Genomic DNA, 27,018 nt, shown 5'->3' with positions numbered 1-27,018 from the left:
CCCACGCTGGGCACCACAATAAACTGTTGTGATTTAAGCCCAGGCGGCAACCCAGAAACCATGCAGCCGTTCACTCGCTCCCCCACCTTCCTCCCCCAGCTCCCAGAGGGATGGGCAGGAGAATCGAAAGAATGTGACTCCCATGGGTTGAGAGAAGAACAGCCCAGTAACTAAGGTGTAACACAAAACCACTACTGCTACCACCAATAACAATGATAAGGGAAATAACAAGGGAAGAGAATACAACTGCTCACCACGTGCCGACCGATACCCAGCCTGTCCCGAGCAGTGATCTGGCCCTTCTGGATAACTGCCCCCAGTTCATATAGCAGGCATGACATGCTGTGGTATGGAATAGCCCTTTGGCTAGTCTGGGTCAGGTGTCCTGTCTCTGCTTCCTCCCGGCTTCCTATCCTCCGTGGCAGAGCATGAGAATCAGAGAGTCGCTGGTCAGAGTAAACATTACCGAGCAAGCACTAAAAACATCGGTGTTATCAGCGTTGTTCCCAGGCTGAAAGTCAAAAACACAGCACTGCACCAGTTACTAAGTAAGAGAAAAATGACTGCTACTGCTGAACCCAGGACAGTGCAGTGTTGGATTGTTGCCTGCTGAAGACACAGCGGAACTCATCCGGTCACTGCTGAGCTGGTCTGTTTTTTCAAAGTTCATTCTTTGTTGGGATGGTGATTGGAGGGAAGTCAGCGCCAGACACTGGTGACCTGAAGACTAGCTGGCGGGCTATAAAAGTGCTACATAGCAGGCAACAGCATACAATTAAGTTCATTGGCTGTTTTCCCCCACAATCAAATCCCCTTGAGGTACACACTGGACTTCCCCGTCTTCCCGCATTACTCACCAAGTATATCCGGGTCCCTGAGCAAAAGCAATGCCACGAGTGGGTTTGCCTTTACATGAAGCACGAGTAACCCAGACTGTCTTTCCCAGCAAATTCCTCATGTGCACCACAGGAACTTTATCCCCTTCTACAGTATGTGAAAGTTCCGACTGGGCCGGGCCAGCCCTGTTGGCAGATCCTCTGGTGTTGACCAACCAGGTGGCTTTTGGTAAATGTGCATCCCAGTGTTTGAAAGTTCACCCACCCATTGCTCTCAGTGTAGCTTTTAGCAGCCCATTGTACCGTTTGATTTTCCCAGAGGCTGCTGCATGGTAGGGGATGTGATATACCCACTCAATGCCATGCTCTTTGGCCCAAGTGTTTATAAGTTTGTTCTGGAAATGAGTCCCATTGTCTGACTCAGGTCTCTCTGGGGTGCCATGTCAACACAAGATTTGTTTCTCAAGGCCCAGGACTGCATTTCTGGCAGTGGCGTGGGAAGCAGCTGGCCCGTGGTTGTGTGGGCGGGACTGCGGTGCACCCCCAGTGCCTGTGACATCACAGGGGACGAGTCACAGGGGGGGATGGATATGAGGGTGCCAGCAGGCAGCACTGGCCCAGTACAGCCTGGGACAGCAGTGAGTGCGCACGCAGAGGGGAGGTTGGGCTGGACAAGGGCCGGGGCAGAAACCTGGGCCCCTGGGGGTGGGTGCTCACCCTGCATCGAGGCCCTGGCTGCGAGCGCCTTGGGCAGGGCACGCTGCTGCTGGCACCGGGCCTGGGTGCAGCCCTTGCTGCCTCCCAGCTGCCTCGTTCCCTCTCCTGCCTGTCCCCAGCTCCCTGCGGCTCCTGCATCCACTCCCCCCACCACCAGCTCCCTTCCTCCTTCCCTCCCTCCCAGCCCCACTGAATTCTTTCTCTCTTCTGCAGGCCATGGCTGTCACAAACCTCTCACTCTGGGTTCTGCAACAGCTCATCCTGAATGTGCATGTCGTCAGTGATGAGATGGATGAAGCCACACGTGACCGCATGGAGCACCGTGCCAAGCAGCTGAGCCGGGAGATGACTCGGCTGCTGCAGGAGCTGGAGCAGAAGAGCCAGGAGCAGAGGAGCAAGGAGCAAACTCCCGTGGCCTGGAGAGGCCTGCTCTTTGCTGCCTTGCAGCACTGGCAATTCTGGGCGATTGCTGGCATGCTGCTCCTCCTGATTCTTTGGCTCTGCTGGTGCCTCAGGAGGAGCCATGAGGAGGGCAGCAGCAGTGAAGAGGACAGCTCCAACAGCAGCAGTAGAGAAGAGGAAGAGCGGGAAGAGCAGAATGAAGAGGAAGAAAGTGAATACACAAAGGACCTGACAAGGCATTTTGAGGAGCACATACAATGGCCTAATCAGAACCTGTTCACAGTGTCTGAATCTGTGAGGAGCCTTGTGAATGCTTTTATCCTTGCTGCCAGACAAGTCTTGTCAGATAGCTCCTTCCCAGTGCTGGAACCATGCTTTGGCATAGGCAGCGCACATGAAGGCTGGAGTCCCGATGAAGAAAACATCATCTATCAAGTGCTTGTGCCCCTGGGCCCCCCGTCTGGCCACACCTTTCTCCCGGAGCTCTGCAGTCCGGGGCAGGTGCCAGAGAGGAACTTCCGCATCCGCGTGGAGCTGCAATGTACATGCCAGGCCGAGCAGCTGGAGGGGGGCATGCTGTGCTTCCTCCACCACGACCATGAGGAGCTGAGAATGTATCAGGGCCGCAGCCTCCTACAGACCCTCTGCACCGGCTCCTACCTAGATGTGGAGAAAACAGCTTGCAGGCTTCATGGGCTGGTGAAAGCATGCTGGGTGCTTCTGCCTTATTCACACCAGTGGCGTTTAACTATGCTGCCCTACAGCCGCTCCTGCAAATTCAAGATAGCAAGAGCAGAGAAGGAAGCCATCATTGAAATTATGTTGGGCGTGCAGCAAGGCGACTCGGACATCTTCCTGAGCAGCCAGGCTAGTGAGGCTATCTTCACCCCAAGCACAACCTGGACATTGAGCTGTGCTGTGGCAGAGGCAAAGTTCTTTGAGCTGATGACCAGGCAGGCCCCAGATGGCAGCTTCCACCTCAGATGCCTGCAGCTCTGCGCCCGTGCTCTGGTGGGCACAGGCTTTTCCAGCTGTACCTTGAAGACAGTGGTGATGCACCTCCTGAACACCACACCCCTGTCAGGCTGGCACAAGACACGTTTCCTGCTAAGGCTGGATGACATCATGCGGTACCTGTGCCACTGCTTGGAGGAGAAACGCCTTGACCACTTCTTCTTTGGGAATGAGAAGATTCCTGAGGAGATCATCTTGCCCCCAGCCTTGCAAAGAGCCGAGCCATTCAACCTCTTCCAGCATCTGGCACAGGATCCGGATGCCCAAGCTGAGGCAATGAGGCAGTTCATGGACCTGCAAGATCGCCTCACAAGAATGCTGACCTACGGCCACTGAAAGTGGTCTTCGTGCACAGAGCTGTGTTTGCAGGGTGCACAGCTGACAGCAGATGACAAACTTGTACCTGAGGGAAAAAGAGGGGAGAGACAGAAAGAGGACACAGAAAGCACAAGGAAAACTGTGCCGCAGGCCTCTCAGAGGAGTGGCAGCGTTCTCCCCTTGACGTTCTCCCCAGCGCAGCAGCAGGTTATACCTGTGGCGGCGTCCTGGGTTCAGCAGTAGCAGTCAATTTTCTCCTTCTTAGGATCCTGTTTGCACTAGGGTCTCTGACTGTAATGCATGTAACCATGTTGTCGTGGTTTAAACCCAGTCAGGTAACTTGTTCACTCACTCCCAGTGAGTGGTGCCGAGCTGACAACAACCGAGGTCCGTCCCTCCCCCCGGAGGAACAGGGAGGAGGATCGAAAGAGTGCAACTCCCACGGGTTGAGACAAGAACAGTCCAGCAACCAATGTACAACACAAATCACCACCGCTACTATCAACTACAACAATGATAAGGGAAAATAACAAGGGAAGAGAATACGATACCACCGGCAGGGAAGACGAGTTCCACCCGGAAGCCCGTGTCCTTCCGGGTAACTCCCAGTCACCCCCCACCCCGGCCATGACGTGCTGTGGTATGGAATACCTCCCTGGCTAGCCCGGGTCAGGCGCCCCATCTCTGCTTCCTCACAGCTTCCCCTCCTCCCTGGCAGAGCATGAGCCTCACAAAGTCCTTGGTCAGGGTAAACATCACTTAGCAACAACTGAAAACATCGGCTTCACCAACACTGTTCTCAGGCTGGAAGTCAAAACACAGCGCTGCACCAGCTACCACCAAGGAAAAACATGACTGCTACTGCTGAACCCAGGACACATGTCTAAACCAAAAATCATTTAAACACCTTCCCGCACAACAGGACTCTTCTTGAGAATAAAGTTCATTTATTAATGAAACACGGATCTGTGCTTTTGCAATGAGAGAGAAAATATCACAGTGCACAAACTGGCAGAAGACCAACTATGTGCAGGACAATTTATTTTTCCCTTTTAAGCTAAATTTCCAAACACCCTTTGCTCTAATTAGCCTTCTCTTTTCTCAAAACACAGTCAATCTGTTCCTCTTCTGGGTTATTTAGGACAGGATTCGTGTCCATATGCCTGATTTATTCTGATTTTACCTGCAGATGCAGTTCAAAGACCCAGCAGTTGCACTTCAATAGGGCTTGCAAAAATGGTGTTCATGTATGATGCTTCTCTGGTCACAAAGATCATGCAGAAAATCTACTTTCAGCAGTGGTCCCAAACTTGGTGTACTCCCAGGTCACCCAGGAACGTAGTTCAGGCTGTCTGTAGATCCCATCTCACCTTCAAATGGGATCACTAAGGATCTGTCTGCTCTAAGAAAATCTCTTGTGGGCAGAGTATTTCACATCTTCTCTTGCTTTCCCTCCTGCTCACAGTCTTGTCAACAGGAGTTTTCAATGATTAAGCTACAGTTTATGCTAACAGTGACAGCAAGAGTGTGCTGAAGGCTAAGGTAAACTTGTGGAAGTGCCTTGTAATTCAGAACAGCGGGAAAAGTGTTGAAGTTACCTTGCCTGAATAATACAAATTCATATTACCAGCATGATGCTGAAAACATGGGGTTGATTTCCTGTGTAGCTCATTCTTGGGTACTATGCTGCGGGGGCTGCGGTTATGTATTACACAGGTTATCTCCTCTCTAAGGTGCATTTGGAAGAGCAAGTGATGAGAGGGAATGAGCAAAGTCAGTCTGAGCTGTGTGTGCACAGTGTGAAGTGGGAGAGAGCCCTCAGCAAAGCTTGTGCTGGCTGGACACCAGGCACAGTCTGGTACGCAGGACTAGATGGGGCTGGTGAGCTGCCTTTCCCTTACAAGCCTTACATTGTCAGATCAGACTTAGAAATGTTTTCAGCTGCAAGGTGGGATGACGCAGACGTGAACTTTTGGCTGCAGTGAGAAAGCTGCTCACACAAACGAGCATGATGCTGTGCACGTTTATTGCAGGGAGAAAGCCACAGAGGACTGCATAAGCTAAGGTCAGCGGTGCAAGTACCCAGGTACCTTACAGTGTCGTCCTTTCAGGCTCCCCGGCTCTCTGGGGAAGCAGATGTACAAATATTCCATCTATTTCCAACAGCCAAAGTAACTCCTTTTACTAGCCTAAATAAAAAGGCAGGCAGGAGGCTTTAAGTTCCTTTAGGAATTTGTAGGGCAAATAGGGATGCTGAATTTGAGGCACTGCATTTTAGTATAAAGTTTTGTCCCCATCTTTGACTCCTTGGTAGTCTAAGGTGGACCTGCACGTTGTGTCTTCTGCAAAGCTTGGGGTTGCTGTTTATATTTCACCCTTTTTCAGGCAGGGTGGTTTTGAAGCTAAAACTCTGTTACCCTGTTTGGGGCTTTAGGATGTAGAGTAGAGGAAAATTTCAAAACAGAAGTTTCATGGTACGAAGCATCCGAATGTTGTAATATGGGAGTCAAGGCTAGTAAGCATTATCTTGGGCTTTCTTGGAGATAAAAAAAAGGCTCTTACTCAGATTCTTAAATTCACAGGCATGATTGGGACTGGAGTTGAGAGCTCAGGGTGAAACTTCTTGCATGGATGGCTAGATCAGGGTCTTACTGATGACTGTTGGATTTTTTTCACTATGCTATTTATATCGTTCACACATGCTATTCGTTCTGTGTTGTGAACTGTCTTTGCATCTTCAACTGCAGTCATCACATACATCTCTCAGATGTCACGGGGAGTTGAATCTCAGCAATCTTCTCTTTGAAGGCTATGAGATTTCTCCTCAGAACTGCAGGATGAAGACCAAAGCTTGCTACAGCGATGAGGAGGAAAGTTCACCTTAAAACTGCTTAAGGAAGAGACTTACAGTTGGTCTTGTTCAGGCTGAGCTCATATACAGTTTTATAAGTCTTGGAAACAGGGTAAATTCAGGTAGAGGCTGATGATGGGCTCTGAAGTCAATGGAAGCTGCTCCAGCGACTTGAAGGGTGAGGGCCCATCCACAGGGACAGTGTTTCATGTGTGCATTGGTAACGAAGAAAAGACATAGCCTATTCATTGTTTTATGTGGGGAAGCCTTACTGTGGGTGTGAATCTTCCTCAGCAACAGATCATGTGTGTGTAATGATTCGGAAGACCTGAAATATTGGCTTTTGCTTGTTTTCAGTCAAAGTTTCTTTTAGTTTTTTTTTTTTTTTTTGCAATGAGCGGGAATCAACTAAGGTTGATGCTTGATTTCAACTGACTTAGTGTAAGGGTAGAGCCACGACTATAGTTCCCATACTAACAGTGTGCTTTAGCTGGTGCAAACCCTTCTGCTGAGCCTGGGAACAATATTATGGGTCCCAGAACGTGTCAAAAAGCATCATCTCTGTGCTGCCCTACACCTGTGGGGTTTGATTTTTGCCATTTATACATGGCTTTTGACTTGAACTGTTCTCTGTTGGGGCTTGAGGGAAGAAGACCAAAGTAGCCTTTTTGAAGAAAGTGCCTGTCTGTGAATTCGGGAATGGTTTTTTCTTCCTGCTTCTGCATCCTTGCCTGTATGTTGTGTGTAATGATACTTGCTTTCATTTTGTATATATTTTTTTCCCATTCCTGCTGATAGGAGTGTATTTAATATAAAAATTGCTTGATATAAATTGATTTGTTTTCTTCTTTTTAATAGGAATACTGCAGTGGATTGAAAGCGAGATAAGAAAGAGCTGCTCCTGGGAAAAGAAGCCTCTCTGCAAGGCTGTCGTGGTTTAAACCCAGTCAGGTAACTTGTTCACTCACTCCCAGTGAGTGGTGCCGAGCTGACAACAATCGAGGTCCGTGTCCCCCCCCCCACCGGGGTTCTCCCCCACTCCCGGAGGAACGGGGAGGAGGATCGAAAGAGTGCAACTCCCACGGGTTGAGACAAGAACAGTCCAGCAACCAATGTACACAAATCACCACCGCTACTATCAACTACAACAATGATAAGGGAAAATAACAAGGGAAGAGAATACGATACCACCGGCAGGGAAGATGAGTTCCACCCGGAAGCCCGTGTCCTTCCGGGTAACTCCCAGTCACCCCCCACCCCGGCCATGACGTGCTGTGGTATGGAATACCTCCCTGGCTAGCCCGAGTCAGGCGCCCCATCTCTGCTTCCTCCCGGCTTCCCCTCCTCCCTGGCAGAGCATGAGCCTCACAAAGTCCTTGGTCAGGGTAAACATCACTTAGCAACAACTGAAAACATTGACTTCACCAACACTGTTCTCAGGCTGGAAGTCAAAACACAGCACTGCACCAGCTAGCACAAAGGAAAAAAAAAAACAAAACATGACTGCTACTGCTGAACCCAGTACAAAGGCCAACCCTGAAGATGTGGACTGCCGTTGTATTCTTCCTGCTGATCTCTTTCTGTATATGCGAGCACAGGTTTTCTGTCCTGAAAGGGAGAGGAGTCCATGTAGTGCGAATAAACATGCTTACAACTGAAAAGGAGTGCAGGCAGGCTTGTCAAAGCCTGGGTGCTTCAGGTGAAGGTCTTGTCCCTTAGCTGAAATTTCAGCTGTGTTTTCTGTTCCTTAAAGGTCTCCTCTGCTTCCCTGACAACTGTCATTCTTAATTTCAGTTGTTTACAGGCATTTACAGTTACGGCGGCTCTGTGCAGTCCAGTGGTGCTAAATAACTGATTAAACTGAATCCAGAACAACTATTTCCCAGGGCCCTTCTACCTTCTGTAAGAAACAGCATGCATGTGTTCTTGGTGAGCACTGGCAGCTTGCAAACAGTGTTAGGTCACTTGACTTGAAAATGATTTTTCCATGCTGCCAGATGTTTGCAAGTGAACAGTGCTCTTGTAGATGGCTGCACTGGGATGAGTAGTCTGTGCTCACTGGTATTTATGTGTGGTTTTTCTACCTCAGAAGAAACCAATCGTATCCTGCAATGAAGGGTTAAACAAGTTTTGCAGAATGAGAGCCTTCTGCTTTCTTCTTCTGGTGTCTTTAAAAAGCATTAAACTTCTAAATGAGTTTTTCAGAATTGTCCTTATGAAGGCCCTGATCTTATCTAGCCACACTTGAAAGCTTGTGGCACCTACAAACAATTGGTGATAATGTGGTGAAGATGAGACCTTGATTCAGGTGGATGAATGTCTGGCAATCGGATTGATAGGAATATCATAAAGATGCCTTTTTCTAAAGCCCAGTGGTTTCAAACCTTTATTTTAAACATGAGACTTCCCTTCGTGGTGGAAAGAAAGCACCTTTGTAAACTGTTTTATTTAGGAGGTAAAAGATGAGTGGGTTTGTCTCCCAGGCACCAGAGCTGTGAAAACTCCTGCTTTTTAAGGTGGTAAACCATAGAAAGATGACACATTCACACCGACTTTGCTGACACTTAGGGTATGTAGCACTGCATGTTTGTCTGTTCCACCTGAGAATCTCTAAACACTGCCCATGTAATTTTAACTTCCTGATATTTTGATAAGGGTAGAAAAGTTGCTATCAGCTGCCTCATCCTGGGGATGTGAGGAATTTAGTCCATGGTCAGGGCTGGGAGATGATCTGAGTGCGTGCTTCATCCTGTGACTGACTTCAACCACGTTTTTTTTTATGCCCTTCACCTTGTTCTCTCCTGCTCTGTTTTGTACAGAGCAAGTCCAGTTGAGTGTTGCCTTTATTGGGCAGAAGGGGTGGACCCTCTGGAATTAGGTGACCCTTTCCACCCTCAGGATGGACACAAAACTAAACCAAGGTTTTATGTTCTGTATTAAACCCACTGAAGCAGTTTATTGCTAGTTGTTACTTGATGGCCCATCTGCTGCACTGCCTGGTGTCAAGGGAAATGGAAAATATGCAAGCTCTTCATATCAGTGTATTAGCCATGTGCATAGAAAGAAGGACCTGAAATGTCTTTAAGAAAAAAAAAAACAAACCAAAAAACAACTTCAGGTTTTAAGATCAGCATTACTGCTCTTGTTCTCCATTCCCACCTTCCCCTATTTATTTTTGTGCTTTCTTTCATTACAAATGTGAGGCCTGAGGCTTAGGTGTCAGAATAGTTATACCTATGTAACTGTCAGTAAAGGAGCAGTGGTTGTTATTTTTTAAGGTAGTGTAGTGTTAACTTACAGGCCAAGGTTGCATGGGGAGGCGTCTCACGGCTACGTTGCTTGGAGAAGTGGAAAAATAACATTCCTGGCTGGTTAGGCTCTATTCTGCAGATGTTATGACAGCAAGGGTACAAATCACATCACTAACTTGGAGTAGTGTAACTGTCACAAGAAGAACTTTTGCTAGTATATTCACGTCTCAGATATGCTCTGCAGAAAAGGGAATGTTTGCTGGTCTAGCTATTCCAGCATTGCCTTCAAGCACCCACAGCATCAGCCAGGGTACGTAGTTAGCAAACTAACATATCACAAAACAGAACCCTAACCATTCTGTGATTGTATCAGTATCATGAAACAGTTTGACACTTCAATTGCATGCTAATAAAAGCAGCAAAACTCCCTAGGGCTGACAACATGGGTAGTAGATTTAACCTCCATTTGTTGTCTAGTGCAATGGGTTCAAGTCTCCAGATACTGCTAGGGCAAGCATCTTAGCAAAGATCTGGCAATCCAGGATTCCCAGGTGCTTCATGAATGTTGGAAGGTAAGACCATGCTCTTGCATTTGCATCCTCAGCCATATTCAGAGCTCTCTCAAGTTTCTTCTATGGCAGCCAGTCCAGAGCTGAAGGGGAAAATCCTGGTCATCTGAGCAATCTGGCTCTGAGAACATACTTTTGGGCTATCCTGCATACTCTGGGAAAAATAAAGGAAAAATATGACATGGCTGCAAGAGCAAATATTCCTGCTCACTAATTCCACAGTGCAGCTGCTTACCTGGTGTCCTGGGTTCAGCAGTAGCAGTCATGTTTTTTCCTTTGTGTTAACTGGTGCAGTGCTGTGTTTTGACTTCTAGTTTGAGAACAGTGTTGGTGAAGCCGATGTTGTCGCTTGTTGCTAAGTGATGTTTACCCTGACCAAGGGCTCTGTGAGACTCAGGCTCTGCCAGGGAGGAGGGGAAGCTGTGAGGAAGCAGAGACGGGGCGCCTGACCCGGGCTAGCCGGGGAGGTATTCCATACCACAGCACGTCATGCCCGGGGTGGGGGGTAACTGGGAGTTACCCGGAAGGACAGGGGCTTCCGGGTGGAACTCGTTTTCTTGGCCGGTGGTATCGTATTCTCTTCCCTTGTTATTTTCCCTTATCATTGTTTTAGCTGATAGTAGCGGTGGTGATTTGTTGCTGGACTGTTCTTGTCTCAACCCGTAGGAGTTGCACTCTCTCGATCCTCCTCCCCGTTCCTCCGGGAGCGGGGAAGGGGAGAGCCCCGGTGCAGGGAGGGGGGGGAGACGAACACGGACCTTGATTGTTGTCAGCTCGGCACCACTCACTGGGAGTGAGTGAACAAGTTACCTGACTGGGTTTAAACCACGACAGTTCTTTTTTGGCGCCCAACGTGGGGCACGAGGGGTTGAGATAAGAACAGATCTGACTGGATTGATAGTCACTCGTCACAATGCTGATTTATTGGCTCTCAAGGTTTTTCCTCTTCATCTCACAGTTTCAGTATACCATATCTTACGTCCATCCGGTATTGGCTGTATTAGTGTTTTTCAAGTGTGGGGCTTGGGCTAAGGTTTTTATCCCATTGTACTTTATGGTAATGACTTGTAATACTATAGAATCATTGATCATGAAACTGATCTGGTTTATGTTCCCAGTGTGGTCGCCACCTTTATACTTTGGGAGGTATATGATGGAGGTGCTTAGCAATTACACATCTTTTTTCTCCTTCTCAGGTGCTCAACCTGTGAAGGAGACATCCTTTTACCCTCCTAGTCGTCCCCCCAGACCATTTACATTTGAGAGTTTTGAATTTTTTGAATGGCCTTTTAATGCTGTTGAGACTTGTTTGCTGATGGTGATGGGAATCACCATGCTAACACGCATACAGAGTGTGTTTTGCCCACTACTGATTTCAAGAGTTAAGCAGATTCAGGTTTGGGTCTTGTCTGGGGTCAAAAGACGATGTAGGAGGACCGAGAGATTTTCCCAGAGGCTGGACAGCCATGAGTGGCAGGGTTTGTGGGATAGTATGGGCAAGTATCTAGGTCAGTGGGCCCCTCCAGTATTTTGGAATTTCACTACCGAACAACTGCAAAATCCAGAAGAATTAGTAAAACACTTAAATGAGGTGTGTGGTCATTCTGGCCATACCAGAGATGGACAAATCACGGCAACGTGCTGGGGCTTGGCCTATGCTTACAGGGCCTTGTTCAACACTATCCAGCACCTTCAAAAGGAAAAGAATATCGGCGGATTTGAGGGCAAAGCGACAGTCGCTACTCAAACTTTGGCTGCAATGAACTGCGCAGCTACCCCAGTGGCAAGTACAGCAGCTGCTCAAACTTCAACTGCAATAGACAGCGCGGTTACCCCAGCTCCAAACACGGTAGCTACACCACCCCCAGCAACAAGTACAGTCGCTACTCAAACCACGACACTTGCAAAGCTCTATCTTGGTTTAGCATCTGAAACCTCACCGGGGTGTCTTGTACTTACTATTATGTGGGATGGATACACATTTTATCCCATCTTTTTACCTGTTTATGATCTGTCACGTTTTGTTCTGCAGAAGCTTTTATTTCCTCTTTAAGGACACAGGAAAGATGTTGCTTCTCTACCAGTTCTGAATTAATCTAATTCTACCAATATCAGTTGCCCCTGTACGCAAGAGAACAAGCAAAAAGGAGGCAAAAAGGGTGAAGCGAGATGAAGAACCAATGAATTCACCACCCGGTCCAGAATCTGATCAGGAGTCATCATCACATGACGAAGAAGAAGAAGAAGAGGTAACTTCTCGACCTCGAACCTCAACCGAGCTGCGGAATATGCGAAAAGATTTTACCCGTCAACCAGGGGAGCACATCATCACCTGGTTACTCCGATGCTGGGACAATGGGGCCGATGGTCACGAACTAGAAGGTACAGAAGCCAAGCAGCTGGGATCACTTGCTAGAGAAGGGGGAATTGACAAAGCAATTGCAAGAGAGAAAAAGTCCCTCAGCCTTTGGAGGCGGCTCTTGGCAGCTGTGAAAGAAAGGTTTCCGTACAAGGACGATGTTACGAGTCGTTCGGCCAAGTGGACTACTATAGACAAAGGCATCCAGTCTCTGAGGGAATCGGCCATCGTAGAGATGATCTATCACATCAAGCCGAATAACGGGGATACACCTATAGATCCAGATGAAGTTGAATGTACACGACCCATGTGGCGAAAACTTACACGGAATGCACCGTCATCATATGCCCATTCATTGGCAACAGTGACCTGGAATGACATAGTACCACTAACAGTGGATGAAATGGTTCATAAACTCCGAGAGTTCGAAGACAATCTCACTCCTTCCATCATCTCAGCTGTGAAAAAACTGTCCCAGGACCTCGACAAATTGAGGGACGATGTATCTGATTTATCCAGCTCCTCACGTGTACCAACACACGTCTCAGCTATTAACAAAAGACGTCCTATTATTCAAGAGAGGAGATACAGAAGGTATACGCCACGGGGTACCCTATGGTTTTACCTGCTGGATCACGGAGAAGACATGACAAAGTGGGATGGAAAACCTACTTCAGCTTTGGAGGAACGGGTGAGTGAACTGAAGAGGGGAGCAAGGGCCAAGACTGATCGTCCCATGAGAGCTACGGCTTCAGTCTCTGGTGAGCAGTTTCCCAGATGGAGTGGAAGAGCTGATTTTACTCCAGCTCCTGTGATAATGAAGAATAATCCCTTTCAACACGACTTAAGTGTCCAGTGCTGTGACGACCATTAGAGGGGCCCTGCCTCCAGCCAGGTGGAGGTAGGGGACAATCGGATTTACTGGACTGTGTGGATCAGATGGCCTGGCACATCAGTCCCACAGAAGTATAAGGCTCTAGTAGATACCGGTGCACAGTGTACCCTGATGCCATCAAGCTGTCAAGGGGTGGAACCCATCTATATTTCTGGAGTAACAGGAGGATCCCAAGAGTTGACTGTGCTGGAGGCTGAAATCAGCCTGACTGGGAGGGAGTGGCAAAAGCACCCTATTGTGACTGGTCCAGAGGCTCCATGCATCCTCGGCATAGACTACCTCAAGAGAGGGTACTTCAAAGACCCAAAAGGGTACCGGTGGGCTTTTGGTATTGCTGCTTTGGAGACTGAGGAAATTGAGCAGCTGTCCACCTTGCCTGGTCTCTCAGAAGATCCCTCTGCTGTGGGGTTGCTGAAAGTTGAAGAACAACAAGTGCCAATTGCGACCACAAAAGTGCACCGGCGGCAATATCGCACCAACCGAGACTCCCTGATTCCCATCCATCAGCTGATCCGTAGACTGGAGAGTCAGGGGGTGATCAGCAGGACCCGCTCACCCTTCAATAGCCCCATATGGCCAGTGCGAAAGTCTAATGGAGAATGGAGACTAACAGTAGACTATCGTGGCCTGAATGAAGTCACACCACCATTGAGTGCTGCCGTACCGGACATGCTAGAACTTCACTATGAACTAGAGTCAAAGGCAGCCAAGTGGTATACCACGATTGATATTGCCAATGCATTTTTCTCCATTCCTTTGGCAGCAGAGTGCAGGCCACAGTTTGCTTTTACTTGGAGGGGTGTCCAGTTCACTTGGAACCGACTGCCCCAGGGGTGGAAACACAGCCCTACCATTTGCCATGGACTGATGCAGACTGCACTGGAACAGGGGCAAGCTCCAGAACACCTGCAATACATTGATGACATTATTGTGTGGGGCGATACAGTGGAAGAAGTCTTTGAGAAAGGGAGGAAAATAATCCAAATCCTGCTGAAAGCTAGTTTTGCCATAAAACGGAGTAAGGTCAAGGGACCTGCACAGGAGATTCAATTTTGGGGCATAAAATGGCAAGATGGACATAGACAGATCCCCACAGATGTGATCAACAAGATAACAGCAATGTCTCCACCAACTAATAAGAAAGAAACGCAAGCTTTCTTGGGTGCAGTGGGGTTCTGGAGAATGCACATCCCAAATTACAGTTCGATTGTAAGCCCTCTCTATCATGTGACCCGGAAGAAGAATGATTTTAAATGGGGCCCTGAGCAGCAACAAGCCTTTGAGCAAATTAAACGTGAGATAGTTCATGCAGTAGCCCTTGGACCAGTCCGGACCGGGCCAGATGTAAAAAATGTGCTGTACACTGCAGCTGGGGAGAACGGTCCTACCTGGAGCCTCTGGCAGAAAGCTCCAGGGGAGACTCGAGGTCGACCCCTCAGCTTTTGGAGTCGGGGATACAAAGGATCTGAGGCCAGCTATACCCCAACTGAGAAAGAGATACTGGCAGCGTATGAAGGGGTTCGAGCTGCTTTGGAAGTGATTGGCACTGAAGCACAGCTCCTCCTGGCGCCCCGGCTGCCCGTGCTGGGCTGGATGTTCAAAGGCAGGGTCTCCTCTACACATCATGCAACTGATGCTACATGGAGTAAATGGGCTGCACTAATTACACAACGAACTCGAATAGGAAATCCCAGTCGTCCAGGCATTCTAGAAGTCATCATGGACTGGCTAGAGGGCAAAGATTTCGGAATGTCACCAGAGGAGGAGGTGGTGCGTGCTGAAGAGGCCCCACCATATAATAAACTGTCAGAAAGTGAAAAGCAGTATGCCTTCTTTACTGATGGCTCTTGCCGTATTGTGGGAAAGCATCGGAGACGGAAGGCAGCTGTATGGAGTCCTGGACGACAAGTTGCAGAAACTGCTGAAGGAGAGGGTGAATCGAGTCAATTTGCCGAGGTGAAAGCCATCCAGCTGGCCCTGGACATTGCTGAACGAGAAAAGTGGCCAGTACTTTATCTCTATACTGACTCATGGATGGTGGCAAATGCCCTGTGGGGGTGGTTGCAGCAATGGAAGCAGAGCAACTGGCAACGCAGAGGTAAACCCATCTGGGCTGCTGCACTGTGGAAAGATATTGCTGCCCGGGTGCAGAACCTGGTGGTGAAGGTACGTCATGTAGATGCCCATGTACCCAAGAGTCGGGCCACTGAGGAACACCAGAGCAACCAACAAGTGGATAAAGTGGCTAGATTGAAGTGGCTCAGATGGACTTAGATTGGCAACATAAAGGTGAATTATTTTTGGCCCGGTGGGCCCATGACACTTCAGGCCATCAGGGCAGAGATGCAACATATAGACGGGCCCGTGACCGAGGGGTGGACTTAACAATGGACACTATTGCCCAGGTTATTCATGAGTGTGAAACATGTGCTGCAATTAAACAAGCCAAGCGGTTAAAGCCTCTTTGGTATGGAGGACGATGGTTGAAGTATAAATATGGGGAGGCCTGGCAGATTGACTATATCACACTGCCACCAACCCGCCAAGGCAAGCGCCATGTGCTTACCATGGTGGAAGCAACCACCGGGTGGCTGGAAACATACGCTGTGCCCCATGCCACTGCCCAGAACACTATCCTGGGCCTTGAGAAACAGATTTTGTGGCGACACGGCACCCCAGAGAGAATTGAGTCAGACAATGGGACTCATTTCCGGAATAACCTTATAGACACTTGGGCCAAAGAGCTTGGCATTGAGTGGGTATATCACATCCCCTACCATGCACCAGCCTCTGGGAAAATCAAACGGTACAATGGGCTGTTAAAAACTACACTGAGAGCGATGGGTGGGGGAACTTTCAAGCATTGGGATACACATTTACCAAAGGCCACCTGGTTGGTCAACACCAGAGGATCTGCCAACAGGGCTGGCCCAGCCCAGTCAGAACTTTTACATATTGTAGAGGGGGACAAAGTTCCCGTGGTGCATATGAAGAATTTGCTGGGGAAGACAGTCTGGGTTATTCCTGCTTCAGGTCAAAGCAAACCCACTCGTGGGATTGCTTTTGCTCAGGGACCTGGATATACTTGGTGGGTAATGCGGGAAGATGGGGAAGTCCGATGTATACCTCAAGGGGATTTGATTTTAGGGGAAAACAGCCAGTGAACTCAATTGTATGCAGTTGCCTGCTGTGTAATGCTTTTATAGCCCATCAACTAGATGTCTCCAGGTCACCAGCGACTGGCCCTGACTTCCCTCCAGCCATCATCCCAACAGAGAATGAACTTGGAACATCATGGACCGAATGGACTCGGCAGCATTATAGGGATTGGTCCATGCACTAAGAAAATTATTTTTTTCCTCTTGGTCTTTATGTATATGGATGTATATATGTGGGAGAGCGATGGTGTATTGAAAATGTGGGATCTGAGCACGACGTGAATGGTATGGAATAAGGGGTGGATAATGTCCTGGGTTCAGCAGTAGCAGTCATGTTTTTTCCTTTGTGTTAACTGGTGCAGTGCTGTGTTTTGACTTCTAGTTTGAGAACAGTGTTGGTGAAGCCGATGTTGTCGGTTGTTGCTAAGTGATGTTTACCCTGACCAAGGACTCTGTGAGGCTCATGCTCTGCCAGGGAGGAGGGGAAGCTGTGAGGAAGCAGAGACGGGGCGCCTGACCCGGGCTAGCCGGGGAGGTATTCCATACCACAGCACGTCATGCCCGGGGTGGGGGGTAACTGGGAGTTACCCGGAAGGACAGGAGCTTCCGGGTGGAACTCGTTTTCTTGGCCGGTGGTATCGTATTCTCTTCCCTTGTTATTTTCCCTTATCATTGTTTTAGCTGATAGTAGCAGTGGTGATTTGTTGCTGGACTGTTCTTGTCTCAACCCGTAGGAGTTGCACTCTCTCGATCCTCCTCCCCGTTCCTCCGGGAGCGGGGAAGGGGAGAGCCCCGGTGCAGGGGGGGGAAGACGGACACGGACCTTGATTGTTGTCAGCTCGGCACCACTCACTGGGAGTGAGTGAACAAGTTACCTGACTGGGTTTAAACCACGACACCTGGCTTGTTTGCCTATGTGTATCTGCAGTTTCTTTCCAGTAGCAGCAGGCTTAAGCATGAAGTAAACCAGTTTTAGGGAAAACCTTGGCATCTGCCTACATAGTTTCCTTTCAGAATAGCTCTGAAGAACATTTGTTGTCCTTCCACATTTTTTTTTTTTTTTTTTTTTCCTTCTGTCTCCTAATTAGAAGTAAGCAAAAAGGAGCCACTGGGTGGCATGTGTCTTGCAGTGTACATGTCGGCTGGAGCTTCAGTCTGGAGTTGCATGAGAGAGTATTAATCAGTACAGCTCAGTAGAGGTCTCTGGTTCTCCTGGGGAGCAACAGGGAAGTCATGAGCAGCTGGATACCATCCTGAAGGCATCAGAAACCAGGGTGTTTTAATGATGCTGACCACATTTGTCTCTTGATCTTTCTGAACTGACTGACTTAGACAAGTAGCCAGTGCAAGAGAGGCTGGTGGCTTTTTGTTTTCCCCTTCCCAAGAAATGGGAAATGGCATGATTTACAGTAGTAGATGGCCTGCATTTCTCCACTAGTGTGGCTTGTCAGGTGAGGGACAGGAGGTGGGATTTGGAATTGGGGCACATCCAAATGTGCTTTCATTTCTGAGGAGTGGGTTTTAATTTCTTGAAATGTAATTGGTTCAGCAAATGAAGAGTAAATTTCTGTGGAACTCCAAGCACTGAGATGAGAGCCCTCTCCCATGGGTGATGAGTGGCTTCTCAGTTACAGCTCACTTCCCCTCACCCTACCCCCCTATTCAGACATGTGGATTAATGCTAGCATTTAGATGGGTCCAAACTGTACAGCACTCTCTTTGTCATTGTCTGGGTGAGTAAATTGCTGTTGTTAGGAGATGTTGATACCAAAAGACAAGCAGGTAGGTAGGCTGCAGCAGCTATATTGATTGAACTAATCTTCCAGTTGTTTTCACTAAGGCTGTTAGGATCCCTTAAGGCCTGACCTTCCAGCTATTGTGGTTGGGGTTTAGTTTTGTTTTTAATTCTTTAATTACAGACCTGAAGCAGTGCATTCAGTATACAGTGTGTAGTGACCCAACTGGTTAGATTCTTTAACTGGCAGTGTTCAAGGCCAGGTTGGACAGAGCCTTGGACAACCTGATCTAGTGGGAGGTGTCCCTGCCCATGGCAGAGGGGTTGGAACTCGATCTTAAGGTCCTTTCCAACCCAAACCATTCTGTGATAACATGACTTTATTTTCTCTGTTGTTTTCAGGTAACCATCACTGTAATTGGTTTGTGCCCTACCAAAATTATTGCATCCTCTTCCGCTGTCACCAGCTGAGTGTGTGCCACAATGCTGGGGAACGAGACATCAAAGATCTGCTTGGAGGTAATTCCATGCTTCAGGCTCCTGCTAAATCCAGGATCCTTGTCCTTTTGCTTTAAATGCCTGTGTTTACACATTGACTGGCTTTTCGCAGAGAGAAATGGGTTGCGAGATGCCTTGCGGGACGATTCTGTAGGTGAACTTAGTCCACTGGAAAAACTGTTTCTTCAGCCTTGTGAGGACTCTGGCACTTACAGGTACATGATCTGTCTTTGAGTAACAGTTTGTCACCATATTGAGCACATCATTCATTCAAGCTGTTTGCACTCCACGCACCCTCCTTTGGAACATAAAGGCATAACAGATGTATTTACATTTTTTTAAGAGAAAGGAAAAATGCTTTGGCATTGCTTTTCCAGAGATTGCAGGATTTTGCGCCAGAGGCAGCAGGCTGTTTCTATAATGGGAGCAGCCTTAGTAGCAATTGCTCATGGTGACTTTACAGTGCCAGGGTCTTCAATTTTAATTAAGTGACACAACAACAAAATGGAGCTTGTTGAAAACTGGGGAATCAATTTTCTACAGTATGTTTCAAGAGTTTGCTGTACCCAAGTTTTTTGTTGATTTTTGGTTGGTTGGTTGGTTTTGTTGTTGTGGTTTTGTTTTTGGTTTGGGTTTGTTTTTTTTTTTTTTTTTTTAGAAAAAAGAAGTTTGTCCATGGTTCTTTTGGCTTGGCAAAGTTTTCTTTGCAGTATAGCTACAGACCTTTGATAAGCAAAGGTCTTTGATGGGATTTAGGTCTCTATAAATCTAGGTCACTAATTGTGAAGGAGATTCTTCTGAAGTATGAAAGTGTAAGCGGAAATTTCCACTCAGTTTTGAGAGATGGAAATTATGAATCTAAGCATGAAGGCTTTGTTGATGCTGTGTAACTTTGAAAGTGTGAGAGCTTCTTCTCAGGAGCTGGCACTTGTAACGCTACTCCTGTTGATAATGTGCTTCTACATTGCAACTCTGCACTTCCTTACTCCCCTTTTGTGGAGATAATTCCTTGGTTGGGCAAATGCCAGTGGTCTGAGGCAAATACAAATGACAAACAACATCTTCCCCTTCCCCCCCCCCAAAAAAAAAAAAAAAAATTGCTGACTTTAGGACTGATTTATTTCAGTTGTACTACATGTGCTGCAGAATGTGTTCTGGTTTGCATGTTGGGGTTTGAAGTCAGATTTGATCTTGAGAGTTTTAGTCTTACGACACTCATTGTTTTTGTCTTTTTGAAGGAATCCTGTTTCACCACCAAAGCTATCCACAGAAAAAGAGGAGGATGCTGAATGCACAAGTTGACCAAAACAATGTGGAAAACCTGTCCTTACCTGTTCAAACTCACAAGATTCATCTGAGGGATTTTCTTGGGGCTGACAGTGGAAATGTAACAACAAATGCAACAGAAACAATTGCAAGCAATACTAACACTGCTGCCACAGCCGTAACAACAACTGCAAGAGAAACAATTGCAAGCAATGCTACCACCACCATAGCAACCACCACCGCTGTCACAGACATAACAAAAGATGTTATAAATGCAACTGTCCTCACTTCAGCTTATGAAACAACTGCTGAAGCCTCAAATGCCCGTGAAGTTTCTGGTCATCTTTCTACAGCTATGTCATCCATTCCCTCTTTTCCCACGTCTGGTAACATCTCTGCTTCCACATCCAGCCATGTCACCAAGCGTGTGGCCACCACTGAAAAATCAGGAAATAGTAGCTCTGTCTCAGGGTTGTCCCCCACTTCTGCTCTTCTCACTGTCACTTCAGGTACTCCAGTGAGTCAGACAGAGCAGTTTAATCCAGCCATCACCACCACCAGCACTCCCTGCTCTAGTAGCCCCACCACTACTGAAGCTGGCCTGAAGACACTGACCACAACACTGGCCACCTCCATCCCACCAGCTGTAGGAACATCTGCCACTACTTCCACTCATGCCATGAAAATTACACCCTTGGAGAGTTCTCACTCTGTGAATCCACTCCCTGTTACATTGCCAAATCTAGATTCAGAAGCACGTATAGCCACAACATCCTTGAGTAAATCGACTTCTCATATGGGCTCTACAAGAAGTGCCACAGTTTTAATTACTGCCCATATAGCAGAAACTGTGCCTGGGCATGGGATAGAGTCAACAGCTCACATTTTTTCAACAGCCATCGTTCCAGCAGGTGCACCCAAAGCAACAGTTTCGGGCCTTGCAGAAACTCAGGACATAGACAATGAGTATCTTCTCATTGCAGCAGAGCCCCTGACTCAGTACTTGGTGGATAAAAGTTTGCTTCTTGCAGTGCTTTTAGTTGGTATGGTGTTTTTCATAACTGTTATAGTTCTTTTCCTTATGCAGGCCTATGAGAGCTACAAGAAGAAGGATTACACGCAGGTGGATTACCTGATCAATGGAATGTATGTGGACTCTCAGATGTGAAAGGGTGGGGATAAAACAGTGGGCAGAGAGATGGAAAGGAGACTGAAGGCCTGCCTGACTTATTTTTCTTTCCTGTTTGCCTATAACACAAACTGAAAGCGCTTCCAAATTTACTTGTGCAATTGAGGAGAAATGCCATGTACTGTATTAAGAAAAATGTTATTTTTTATTCAGCTGTGCCACAGGTTGCTGTAAAAATAATTTTAAAAAGAAGTATTCATTTTTAAAACTTCCATAATGCACAGTAGCTTTGGCTGTTATTTCTCATTGCAAACCAAACCTGACAAGGGGTAAAAGCCATCATGCTTGGAACATGCTGTGGTACTTTCTCAACTTTTTACAGTGCAAGTTGCTTGTGTTTCATTTGTTTCACATGGGCTCTTCTGAAAATGTTTTGTGAAGTGCCCTGAAATCTCAAGATGAGAAGTGGGGAGTATTGCTGCAACAGGTAACTTCTAATCCAAGGTGTGTCATGTTTCAGTATGCCTCTTGCTTGTAAAGAGGTCTGTTTACAAGGCATTGTGAACTGCGTTTACTGCTAACCCAAGATATCTTTTAGCCATGGAGCAGATTATTGTGCCTCTGCACTTAAATTATATTATTTTTGTATTCACTTAATAAATGGGGCCCTGGAAGAGCATATCTTATTGCATTTCTGTTTTCGTTCCTGTCACTGACAGTTCAGAAGCAGGCAAGTGGCTTTGAGGGCAGATTAGCTCTACTTCTATGTTTCAGGTGTGGGAGCTTTGAAGGCCTCACTGGATGTATGGACATGTCAGAGAAGATGCTGATCCTCTTCCAGGGTACTGCTTCTGTAATATCAGAGCAGCATGCTTCCAGTCTCCCGGGTATGCAGGCCCATTTACTGCTTATTGTCTTTCACATGTAGAGCATCAGGCTCTGTTCAGGTTTTTGTTCTGCATTCAGGACCAGCTCCTAGTTGCTAGTAGTTTGGAAACCTTATTGCACATGGTGTTGCAGCTCACCTGCTAAGATCTGCATCTGAGAGTGTGAGTAGAAACAATTAATTTTCAGGAAGTATTTTTCAGTGATTAATGCGTCTTATTTGAATGACACATACATACCAATAGCAAAATGCTAGATCAATGGAACGTATGTGGACTCTGAGTGGAGTGTATTATTTTTTTACCAGACTGATATCTTGCCTCTCACTTTGAATTACTTTACTCTTCTTTAATTCTGCTTGCATGTTATCTTGAGGCTGATAATAGGCAAACCTCAGAATTTGAGCTGTTGGATTTTGGTTTGGTTATTTATCCAAATTCTTTGGCTGTTTAGAATTTGGAGGGAGTCATTACCGTGGAAGAGGCTACTTTGTATTGTATAAGAAACTTCTTATTCATCATTCTCGTGGTTTAAACCCAGCCAGACAGCTTGTTCACTCACTCCCAGTGAGTGGTGCTGTGCTGGAAGCAGTCGAGGACTGTGTCCCTTTCCCCGCTGCCAGAGGGATGGGGAGGAGAATCGAAAGAATGCAACTCCCACGGGTTGAGACAAGAACAGTCCAGCAACCGATGTACAACACAAATCACCACTGCTACCACCAATGACAACAATGATAAGAGAAAATAACAAGGGAAGAGAATACGATACCACCTGCCAAAAAACGAGTCTGACCCAGAAGACCCCGTGTCCTTTCGGGTAACTCCCAGTTACCACCCCACCCTGGGACATGACGTGCTGTGGTATGGAATACCTCTTTGGCTAGCCTGGATCAGGTGTCCTGTCTCTGCTTCCTCCCGGCTTCCCCTCCTCCCTGGCAGAGCATGAGCCTCACAAGTCAGGGTAAACATTACTTAGTGACAACTCAAAACATTGGTGTTATCAGCACTGTTCCCACGCTGAAAGTCAAAACACAGCGCTGCACCAGCTACCAAGAAGGAGAAAAATCGACTGCTACTGCTAAACCCAGGACAGTATCCACCCCTTATTCCATACCATTCACTTCATGCTCAGATCCCACATACACACACAGACCAAGAGAAAGAGATCATTTTTTTAGTGCATGGACCAATTCCTATAATGCTGCCGATTCAATTCCGTCCATTGTGTCAGGTTCCATCTCTTGTAAGAGTCTTTCAGGGCAGGAGAGGCTGTGTGCAGTATTGGATCGTTGCCTGCTGCTACCGGTCGTTCCTTTACTGCGGAACTCGTCTGGTTCTATCAAAGTTTATCCTCTGTTGGGATGATGGTAGGAGGGAAGTCAGGGCTAGTCGCTGATGCCCTGAAGACATCTAGTTGATGGGCTACAAAAGTATTACATAGCAGGCAACTGCATACAATTAAGTTCATTGGCTGTTTCCCCCTAAAATCAAATCCCCTTGAGGTATACATCAAGAGTTCCCCGTCGTCCTGCATTACCCACCAAGTATATCCAGGTCCCTGAGCAAAAGCAATCCCACGAGTGGATTTGCTTTGACCTGAAGCAGGAGTAACCCAGACTGTCTTCCCCAGCAAATTCGCCATATGCACCACAGGAACCTTGTCCCCCTCTCCAATATGTAAAAGTTCCGACTGGGCTGGTCTAGCCCTGTTGGCAGATCCTCTGGTGTTGACCAACCAGGTGGCCTTTGGTAAGTGTGTATCCCAATGCTTGAAAGTTCCCCCACCCATTGCTCTCAGTGTAGTTTTTAACAGCCCATTGTACCTTTCAATTTTCCCAGAGGCTGTGAGAGACTGTGTCAAATGCTTTGCTGAAGTCAAGGTAGACCACATCCACTGCTCTGCCATCATCCATCCACCGTGTTATTTCCTCATAAAAGGCTAAGAGATTGGTCAAACATGATTTCCCCTTGGTGAAGCCATGTTGACTGCCCCTCATAACCCTCTTATCCTTGATATGCCTTAAGATGGCACCAAGGATAAGGTGTTCCATCACTTTCCCAGGGATGGAGGTGAGGCTGACCGGTCTATAGTTACCCGGGTCCTCATTCTTGCCCTTTTTGAAGACCGGAGTGACATTTGCTTTCCTCCAGTCCTCCAGGCACCTCTCCCGTTTCCCAAGACTTGGTAAAGATCATGGAGAGTGGTCTAGCAATGACTTTCGCCAGTTCCCTCAGCACCCGCGGGTGCATCCCATCTGGACCCATGGATTTACGGATGTCCAGATTGCTCAACTGGTCTCTAACCCATTCCTCATCGACTAAGGCAAACCGCTCCGTTGACCTGACTTCATCTAAGGTCTCAGGGGTACAGGGCTCTTCAGGACTGCCTACAGCAGAGTAGACAGAGACAAAGAAGGCATTCAGTAACTCTGCCATCTCTGTATCTTCTGTCACCAGGGCACCCATCCCGTTCATCAGTGGGCCTACATTGCCTCTGGTGTTAGTTTTGTCTGCCATGTATTTGAAAAAGCTCTTTTTGCTGTCCTTGACCCTTCCCGCCAGGTTTAAGTCTAAGGAGGCCTTAGTCATCCTAGCTGCCTTCCTACATCCTCTAGCAGCAGCCTTATATTCCTCCCAAGTGGCCAGCCCCTCCTTCCATGACCTGTAAACTCTCCTCTTCCACTTGAGCATACCCAGCAATTCCCTATTTAGCCACGCAGGTCTCCTGGCCCTCTTCCTTGACTTCCTACGTGTCGGGATGCTCCGATCTTGAGCTCGGAAAAAGCAATCCTTGAATGTCAACCAACTATCTTGGGTCCCTTTACCTTCAAGCAGCCTTGCCCATGGGATTTCCCCTAGCAATTGCTTGAAAAGGCCAAAGTTTGCCCTGCTAAAGTCCAGGGTTGCAATTCTACTTGCTATTCTACTGGTCCTACCACACAAGATCCTGAATTCCACCATCTCGTGGTTGCTGCAGAGGGCCCTCTGTTCCTCTCAGAAGGGAATCCCCTACTACAATGACCCTTCTTTCTTTCTTAACAGAGGCAGTCTTGAGGTGCAAAGTCGACCGCCTTTTCCTATGTGGCCTTGTGGGCTGGCCTTGCCCCACATTCTCACCTACATCTCCTTCAAGATCCAGGGCCTCAAACCTATTACGGAGGGACACCTGGGGAAGCAGGGCAGGAAGGGGGGAGGGTTTCCCACAACGCCGAAGTGGAACTCGCTTCCAACCCTCGTCGTCTTTTTGGTCCCCTGCCTCTGTGCAACAGCTACAGGGCAGGGGCTGTCTCGGGCCATCCCCCTCTGTGTGAGAAGGCAGGGGGTCCTTCCCCTTTTGGGGAGTATCTCCCTGGAACCGTTCCGACTGGCACGCCAGGGAGTTACTCCACCAGTCGATCTCCCTTTCACATTCCCTGATGGTCCTCAGCGCCTCAACCTCCTCCTTAAGTTTTGCCACCAGGCTAAGCAGATCTTCTACCTGCTCACACCTCACGCAGGTGGAATGCTGTCCTCCCTCCTCCGGCAGCAGCAGGCTCTGGCACTCCCTGCACCCAGAGACCTGAACAGCCACGGTTTGGGACGGGGTCTCTGTCTGAGTTGCTGCAGTCACCTTACTGCAAGCTCTCTTTCTGGAGGCGACCATATTGGTCCGCAGTCTGGGACACCAGCAACAGGGTCAGCAACACGACCTGCTTGCTCCTCCCTGCGCCTGGTGGTGTCGCTGCCCTCTCAGAGGCTCTTCCAAGGCAAGGGGCAGCGGAGTGGTCACCGTCACTGTGGGAACGCCCCCCGGCACGTCAGCCGCGCTCTCGCAAGGGCTGCTGGGGCTTCGGGGATCGGGAGATGTCGGGAATCACGATGTCTCTGCGCTATCCCCTCTGATTTTCCTAATCTCCGGTGACCCTCGTGGTCGCTGAAGCCTGCCGGCTGCGGCTCTAGCTAGGCTAGCTCCGATCAGCTGACTGAATCTTATTACAGTGCTTTTTATAAAAGCGGGGAATTGAGCCTGAGACTCTAAAGCAGCTAGCAGGTCTAGTGGCTGAAGGGAAGGCTAAGGGATTTTTTGTAGATCCTAATACAGTTTTTGAGGAGAGTGAGTGGCGAAAGTTTGGTGATGAGCTATTTGACTCAATGCTAAATGATGATAAAACGGCAAAGAAACTCGGTAAACCACAGAGAGAAGTAATGAACTGTATAAAAAGATACAAGGCAGAAAAGAAAACTGCCGTGGTAGCAACGAAGAAACTTGGAACAGACGTCCCCGGTCGGTTGAAACCAGGGGAAGATTACAACTCGTTTCCCCCAACTCGCGGGAGCACAGGGTTTCCCCCTCCCCCCTTCCTTTTCTCCCCCTCCATCAGAAGGTGCCGCGGAGGAGGTGTAACCCCCTGCTCCCCCACCACCCCAGTTCCGAAAGTAGGGACTTTGAAAAGGACAGAGAAAGTATATTGGAAGGTATGCACATGATAAATGTCGAGGAATCCGAAAGAAAGAGGGCGGTGCCTCGGCGCCAGATCGATTGCGGTGCCATTTTGAAGCACGCAGTAGAAAATAGGGATCATGCGCTAGCGGGAGATTTAAAGGAACTGCGAGCCTCTCCAACCCACTATGCCCTAGAGTGGAAATTTTTAACTCAGTTACGGAGAAGCCAGGTCTGCAGATGGCTACATACCGAACGGGAGACATCTGATAAGAAAGACACAGCTGCGAGCAACGGAGACCCTGAGTTCGGCTCAGGATCAGCCCCCGAATCCCCTGAATCCGAGCCAGATTTATATCCTCTGCTTCCAGACTCTGACTCTTCATCTTCCTGGTCGGTCTGCTCAGACTCACTGGCCCTGGAGACGCTCAGCTGTAACAATGGGTAACCAAGGATGTGATCATTACTGGGGAATTTTCTGCAATGGGCATCTTTGCATATCCTGTATTTACTACACAGCAGGGGGCTAAAGAGTGGGAAGCTCTTGATCTCAAAATAGTTAAAGAGGCCTGACAAACAGTGACCACGTATGCGTTAAAATCCTCTTACACTCAAGCTGTATATGTTATGATTTTTTCTTGCAATTGACAGGGGGAGCCCATACAGTTTCTCTGTGATACTCATGTACTAGAAGTTGGTAAATATAAGTATGTCCA

General features: G+C 47.9%; 1 protein-coding gene and 1 pseudogene across 1 annotated transcript; both read left to right on the top strand.

Annotated features, from left to right (window-relative positions):
* Window positions 1–1,467: 1,467 nt before the first annotated feature.
* On the top strand, window positions 1,468–3,305 carry LOC133263601 (inositol 1,4,5-trisphosphate receptor-interacting protein-like 1). The gene has a single exon (XM_061443442.1). It carries the CDS (start codon window positions 1,770–1,772, stop codon window positions 3,303–3,305), a length of 1,536 nt encoding a protein of 511 aa, XP_061299426.1. The 5' UTR covers window positions 1,468–1,769.
* Window positions 3,306–7,670: 4,365 nt separating this feature from the next.
* Window positions 7,671–21,684, top strand: LOC133263603 (uncharacterized protein C11orf24-like; annotated as a pseudogene).
* The last annotated feature ends 5,334 nt before the right edge of the window (window positions 21,685–27,018 follow it).

Source organism: Pezoporus flaviventris, unplaced genomic scaffold (assembly GCF_033815535.1).
Source record: "Pezoporus flaviventris isolate CSIRO_AGI_PZ_B2104156 unplaced genomic scaffold, CSIRO_AGI_Pfla_v1 ptg000371l, whole genome shotgun sequence".
In the NCBI taxonomy this organism is placed as follows: domain Eukaryota; kingdom Metazoa; phylum Chordata; class Aves; order Psittaciformes; family Psittacidae; genus Pezoporus; species Pezoporus flaviventris.
This window is presented reverse-complemented; position numbering and strand designations above follow the sequence as displayed.

Excerpts from the sequence above, each read along its gene's own strand:
- LOC133263601 (XM_061443442.1), top strand. The coding sequence starts at position 1,770 with ATGGCTGTCACAAACCTCTCACTCTGGGTTCTGCAACAGCTCATCCTG.